This window comes from Varroa destructor, unplaced genomic scaffold, assembly GCF_002443255.2.
Source record: "Varroa destructor unplaced genomic scaffold, Vdes_3.0 BEIS01000006.1, whole genome shotgun sequence".
Classification (NCBI taxonomy): domain Eukaryota; kingdom Metazoa; phylum Arthropoda; class Arachnida; order Mesostigmata; family Varroidae; genus Varroa; species Varroa destructor.
Genome location: NW_019211459.1, coordinates 26,428,847 through 26,435,909, shown reverse-complemented (window position 1 = coordinate 26,435,909; position 7,063 = coordinate 26,428,847). Strand labels below are relative to the sequence as shown.

Genomic DNA, 7,063 nt, shown 5'->3' with positions numbered 1-7,063 from the left:
CATTTAAATTGAAAAACGTGAATTATTCGTTCGCTTCCTTGTTTCAACATATCCAATGCACACAATTGGCACACGGAGAATGTCCGGACATCCAAATGAAGTCACACCGTCTAATATCCTATTAGACTTTATATCAACCATAACATATCTTAATCATAATATAGAAAAATAAATCTCCCACACTAATTATTTTGTTACTGATCTCGCGTTTATATCTTGAACTAATTTTTCGGTTTTTATAAAAGTGTCTTTAATATAGATCATTCGGGGCAGGACTACGTTCACCAACGAATAGATTTCGCTTCTTATTTGCGATCACTTCCCCTTTTATTTTGTGTATATTATATATACTTTCTTTTCTATATATTGTATATTCGGTATCTTAATTTATGTTACTAGTATAATTACTATTATTGTGATTGTACGTCTTTTCAGACGTATATATTTTGTGTTAATAATGTCCATAAAATTTGTGGTGAGCTTTCCGTTCCACTTTTCTCTACCAGGCTTGTATAATATGTGTGTGGTTTATGCCTGCGATTTTGGTTCCTCTTAGAGATCCATAGGTAATACACGCACGTTTCGATTGTGCACCTTTAGCTTGGGATAATCCGTGTCCACTCATTCTGTGTAGCTCAACAATTAAATGTTCGATTGGTTATCAAGGGTACGATAAGTACTAACTAGCTCGTCGTTGCTGGCAAAACAGTATATAGGGTTATATAACAGAATTAGCTATTCTGTTACAGATCTACGGAATCGAAGTGTTGTCCGATTTAATTAGTGAATTATGGTTGCTGAAGCGCAAAAAAATCTTAGAACTTCAATCTCGTGTATCAATAACATTGACTGAAAAGCCTATGTAAACGTCGCATCATCATATTAGCCCTATACCGCAATGCGTCTGAACGAATGGACTTAAATCAAGACGTTTGCTTTTACCTTCGGCAGAGCAAGTTGCAGCTCTCATACAATGAAACTACCAGACACACAGAAAATTTGACACAGCTTTTGGGAAAACTGCGCAAAACGAACATATGTTAATTTACAAACTTTAACTTCACGAAAATTAATACTTGGACGTAACTATTCATACATACATATATATATATATGTATATATATATATTGAATTTTCTTTCGATATACATAGATAGCTGAATGGATGCTTTTACAGTTGAACATATATTGCATTCATCCTTTGTGAAAGTATGACGACGCATACATAAATTGACTGGTCTCAACAACGACGATTTGAATTTGTTAGTAACTGTTAGGAAAATAAAAAAAAAAGCTATCTCGGCCCCTTAGCATTTTTCGTGGGTGCATTTGGACCAGCAAACGAATGCAGGGATATACTTGCGCGAAGGTGCGCGGTCTTTTTCCTTAACCACCAGTTCAGTATATAGTGATTTAGGATATATATAACTGTATTATAAATTACGTCCGCAACTGTCGTTGCAGGATAATAATAAATAAATTAACTGAAGTTTGGAAACTGCCCGACTAGTTGGATCCAGTTTATCCAATCTGAGTCGCTACGACGATAGTCAATAAACGAACTGTAGATTTGGACGAGGAAACGGATTTACAGTTCCTTCCCAACTACTTGGGTCAGCTTCGCTTTATACAGTCAGTTAGATCGTAGCAATAATCGGTAAACAATAAACAATTGTTGATTTAATAGTTACAATATCGACATCACTCTTGCTGCACCCAGTGACGGATATGGTGATCATATTAGCACTTTATTCGTTTGTCGATCTCAGTTTGCTTAAAATAACAACCTGTATGTTTCTTCATTGGTTAGTATATGATGTTGATTATTATATAGGCTACGCACGATATTGCACAGAAGTGCATGTAGCGTGCATAACGGAGACGCAGTTAAACATCGCGCAGCCATTTCTAATTATAGACGGCTAGTCCTATCGAAGATGTTCTAGCATGATCTAATTTATGTGCGATTTGTTACATTTGTGTGCAATGCCAGTTAGCGGAGCTAGATAGAGTGGGAAAGAAGCTTAGTTTTTACACAATGACAGAAATACTACCCATAATACCTTTAACATTGTTTGTTTTAATTTATGTAGAAACTCATTCGGAAGGAGTCTTCATGGGGTGGCGACCGACTATACACCATGCGGTAGATAGCCAATGAGGTGTTGTCCTAGTTGAAGCTATATGCCATACATAGATACTCTGTCTTCTTCCAAATAAACTATGCATGTAAGTATTTGTATGAGTGAACTATGGTATTGTTAATATTACTCATTCGACTAAATATATTCCTGATGTAGACGCGCGCCCCATTAACAATTTGAGCACGTAGCAAACAACTTGGGCATGTGTACATTCACGTCACAGCCTATGCGTATTAAAATCTGTTTCATTTCTGTAGCATAGAAAACACTCGTCATGCCCGTGCCATCATAGACGTTTGTATCGCTATCGTACAGTTATTCAGTAGATCCCCGGAAGGTGGCTCACGCAGAAAACACATCTTGCCCCGTCCAATACACGTAAAATCGCGACCCCGCAAAGTTCGAGCGGGGATCATTTGTCGCTCTTTAATGGATAGCGGTTACGAATGTTGGATTGCAGCGTTCGCGTTAGGGCCAGTTAGTTCACTTTTAAGTTACGTAGCGTTTTGCATACTGTCGCGCATTTCTGACAAGTATCTCAGAAATATGCTGTTGTGATATCTATGCGTTGTATCCAAATTTGAAAGAGTTGAGGCTTCAGGTAGCTGTCACCTTGTTGTTTATTGGTGTAGTCAAAATATCTGAGTAAAGTAAGTTCAGAGATTTTTACTGCGTTCCAAATGAATAAAAAATAACGTAAAATCGGTAGGCGCACTAACTTTCTGCCAACGAATCAATATCACGGGTTAAGAATTTTATTATCATTTCAACAAAATCTTTGTTACTCATCACGACACTCACTTTCTCTACAACCATAAACAAATACAACACTCTCCGTCGTTGTCTTCTCCATCGTTGCCGTAAATCTATTTCGATAGTGGAAATTATCGAATGCGCACTCATGGTATTATTACTCGTAGCATCACAGACATTATTTCTAGAGGATTTGTAGGATTATGTACAATACACATGTTTAAATACGCGACAAATATTCCGACACGTTTTCCCCGGTGGCGCGGATAATTACAGTCACAATAAATATACTTGGGAGAGGCGTATATCTGCATATAGGGCGAAAAATGATACAATGACAAAGATGCGATGATTGTATTAGTGGTGAAGATAGTAGACCGATTAATTGTTAGGTAAAGCGCGCTAGGTATCGTGCGAGACTCTTATGTCAAAGTATCTTCGATAAACTGTAGTTGGTTGAGAATTACGAAGCGACGTTTTCTCTTTTGATCGTCGTCGCTCTAACGAGTTTTCTTACTAGTCAAACATTTCAGATATTCATATCAGCAAACATATAGCTAAATTATTGTTATTATTATTATTATTATTATTATCGAATATCTTGCTAGCTTTAGAAGATGTCGGGTAAACGCATATCGGCCGGTCGGTCCCAATATCCGCCCACATAACGCCAATAAGTATCTGTAACCTTCTCGAACCAAAGAGGCTTCCAGTCGGCGTCCTTCCCACGCCTTTTCCGGGCTTCCCGTTGCTTTTCCTCTAAACGCTGCTTTTCAGAGGCTGCTCCATCTGCAAAGATATCAACAAGAACAATAGTAAAACAATATTAATAATATGACAAACATGTAATAATAATATAATTAACAGACATTTAACGACTACAAAGAACGTGGTCAAGTCGAATAGAAAAAAAAAACAAAAAAAAAAAAAGAAACGTACACACCAATACAAAACGCATACAGAAAAGAAACGTTAAGCCCACCATTTGGAAATACATGCCATGCGCATACTTCTTAAAGGACAAAGATGCTTTTCGAAAATTTCGAAGATTCGAAATGTACACATTGAAAGAGCCCCTGTCAGCATGCTTGCATTCATATCGATGGCGAAAACAACTTACTTAGATCACCCTGCTCCAGTAGGCGGATATCTGGTCTGTAGCGGGAATCTGTTGGCGGCATACGATGAGCAGTAATTTTGGGCATTTCGTTGAGAGCCATCGCCATATCAGTGAAATTAAAGTAGTCGGAAGAATGTGGCGACCGAGGGGTGACCTGCCATAATGGTTCACCTCCTTCAGCGGCCATCGAATACGTGTACACCTCGTGGCACCATCTTCCGGAGATCTTCGCCACCTTTTGGCCTGCTTTGTTTATGATATACCTACAGGTATTTCAATTGTAATGAGTAACAAGCATGCTCAGTGATGTAATTTTTTTCTTCATTTCACGAATGGTTTTAAGAATTAAAAAGAAGAACCTTAAAAAACAAACCCGTCTATAGTCTCTTTTTGGTAAACCTCTGCAGAATTTCCAAAAATGCGACGACAATACAGTGAGCAACATTATCTTGGCGAATTCGTCTATCATTAGACGTACCATCAGGCTATTACAAGCGAATTCATCGAACCTTGAAATTAAATAGCTAGTTGAGCTAGGATAAGGGTTTTGTAAATCTTGATCCGGAAAGTAATTGCATGGAGGTCATCAAGTAAGCAGATTGTGTGGGTTTGATTACTGTGCCGACGGTCTATGAATCTTAAGACTTAAGACAATCAGCGACATATATGGTTTAATTTTCGGCGAGTGTCTCATCGTAGTAGCTGCCTTTGGTGTGGATTGCACCAACTACGACCACCATGCGTCCAAATTTACCCGGTACCCCTTCTGAACTCAATTCCTCTTAAGGCTTTCGCTTGGTTTCCCTCCGGTTGGCCAGAGATATTGAAACATGCTTCATGTGTGACCAACAACCATGTGTTCCGAGCAGTCTTGATTGCGATTCTACAAGTTGCACCTAGAATACACCATATGCATTTTCAACTGACTTGGAGTCGATTTTCACATTTTCCGTATTTGGCTGGTACTGGCATAACTGGTGGCATGTAAAATGTCAGTTTTAACCAAAACAAGCTCCAATGATGCTTTCGTAAATGGCTTCCTCCATGGCGCCAATGTGTTCCTATTCTTCGTCACTTTCTCCCTTATTCTTGAAACGTTCGCACCATTCGCTTGAGGCCTATCTATTTAATATAGAATAGGCGAATTTTCGATGAACTCCCGCAGACCAATGCTCTTCGAGAAAAAAAAAACTTCGCCACTGAACGGCTTTCAAGGCTAAAAGATGTCTTTCTTCTGAGCTCATTTTTCCTGGACTAAACTCAGTTGGTCTTCACTCACAACTTTCTAGACGACTAGGGTGTTTCTTAGGCCAATTTCGTTTGCCAGCAACGCGCAGCTCAAAAGTTATTGAATTTAAAGGTCCGCTGGATTCGCCTATAACAGGCTAATGATAGGCTAATAATGTAGATCGCCACTTACCCTAGAATGCTGTGTAGTTGAATGTCTGTTGGCCCATTTGCAGCCTTATAATTAATTCGACACTGGAGCTCCGTCTGCTCGCACGTGATCACCTAAAAATCAGAAAGCTATTAGAGCTAACATTTGAAAAAACACAACCTGTGCGTTTAGTACCGCAGCTTCTAACATATCGATGGCGGAAAAACCTCTAAAGAAAAAAAATTTCATTTTTTAAAAACAGGTCGTAGTGACAAATAACCCCACCTGATCGCCGTATTGCTCGAAGTAGAGTGTACCGATAATAATATTGTGGATACAGCAGTTTACATTCGTCCAGACATATTCCTCGTTCTTCCGCTGCGGGAAACGCACTCGTACCGATCCTGTTTACAAAAAAAAATGTTTCGTAATAGTAACACTTAATATGGTGTATTTAATATACTACCGTACCGAAATCCAGGTTGACGAGTTCATGAATGCTGCCTGTAATGGTCTTAATGGGAATAATTGGAACGCCTAAAATTGATTGTGAACGTTTGAGGTGCAAATCAAGAAATCAACTGCAAGACCTGGGAAATTGTCTGTCAGGCATACTGTCCCGAAGGCAATCTCTCCGGTTAGCGGCGAGAAATTTCCTCTAGTTTTCTTCAGCGGCCTTTTGACCCGACACGCGTAGCCCAAGTAAGGTTTGACCAACAAGAGATTGCGGCCAGTACGACGCCCTTGGGCTTCGATATTTTTCCACTTTTGATGTTACCGCCGGTAGTATGACTTTAATAAAGGCTGCATTTTCAATAGACGCACATTTGTTACCGTGACAAAAGCTTGCAGCCTCACCTGTTTTCGCTCTAATTTCAATTGGCCTTGATTGGTTCGACGAAGTTCTGTAAAACTTACTAGCATATAGTCGTTTGTTCCTCTTCCATTTAGCCATTACAGGCCCGACCCCGTATCCTCTCATTGCTCAACTCTCCATTTGCTACATAACATATAGTATGTAACTAAATGAGTGGGTGGACGAAAGCGTGTGTTTCTGTGTACATCCGTTCAAACTATGGCGGGCTACTTTGTGATTACAGCTCCATTGTGGTCGCCATTGCTGTTATCATGCGGCACTTATTTACCACGGTCTGGCAGGCCTACAATCACTCCTGCAGTGAGCGGGAGATTACAGTAGTGAGAGGCCGCTGTAACCAACGATCGCATATGCTGACGGACTCCTGATCGGTTAAAAATCTCATCGTAGACGAAAAAGTAACCAAACAATGTATCAGAAATGGCCTTTAGTAATCTGTCCACTCATCCACATGGCCATTTATTCAGCTTTCGTCTTCTCCGTCACTATTATTATATTGATAGCAACGGCTGTACTAACACTGTGTACGCAAGCACAAACTACTGCCAGTGTGTTTTTGTTATTAAGCAATGTACTAGTCTATTGAGAGCTTTGAAGCCTTCTAGAAGCAACTGTTTTTATTATTATTGAACGTCACGGAGCAGGTCTGCTGTCTATTATACATATACGCAGTTATATTGAGAAAATGTAATTGTGAAGCCATAAGCCGTAGCCCTGGTTGAACTAGAAAAACTCACGAGCGATCAATTTTTGTTTAAATCTTTCTGTTACAATGTCTCATCATTCAACTTT

The 7,063-nt window shown here is 39.3% G+C and overlaps 1 protein-coding gene across 6 annotated transcripts in view; it reads right to left on the bottom strand.

Annotated features, from left to right (window-relative positions):
- Positions 1-2,745: 2,745 nt before the first annotated feature.
- LOC111252425 (oxysterol-binding protein-related protein 1-like) overlaps positions 2,746-7,063 on the bottom strand; it is a 22,875-nt gene continuing 18,557 nt past the window's right edge. For all 6 annotated transcript variants that reach the window (XM_022810302.2, XM_022810297.2, XM_022810298.2 and 3 more), the window contains 4 exons: positions 5,680-5,798; positions 5,437-5,528; positions 4,017-4,279; positions 2,746-3,685 (listed from right to left, as the gene is read on the bottom strand). In XM_022810302.2, coding sequence (XP_022666037.1) covers positions 3,507-3,685; positions 4,017-4,279; positions 5,437-5,528; positions 5,680-5,798 — 653 coding nt within the window. In that variant the 3' untranslated portion in view covers positions 2,746-3,506. The remainder of the gene's footprint in view (positions 3,686-4,016; positions 4,280-5,436; positions 5,529-5,679; positions 5,799-7,063) is intronic.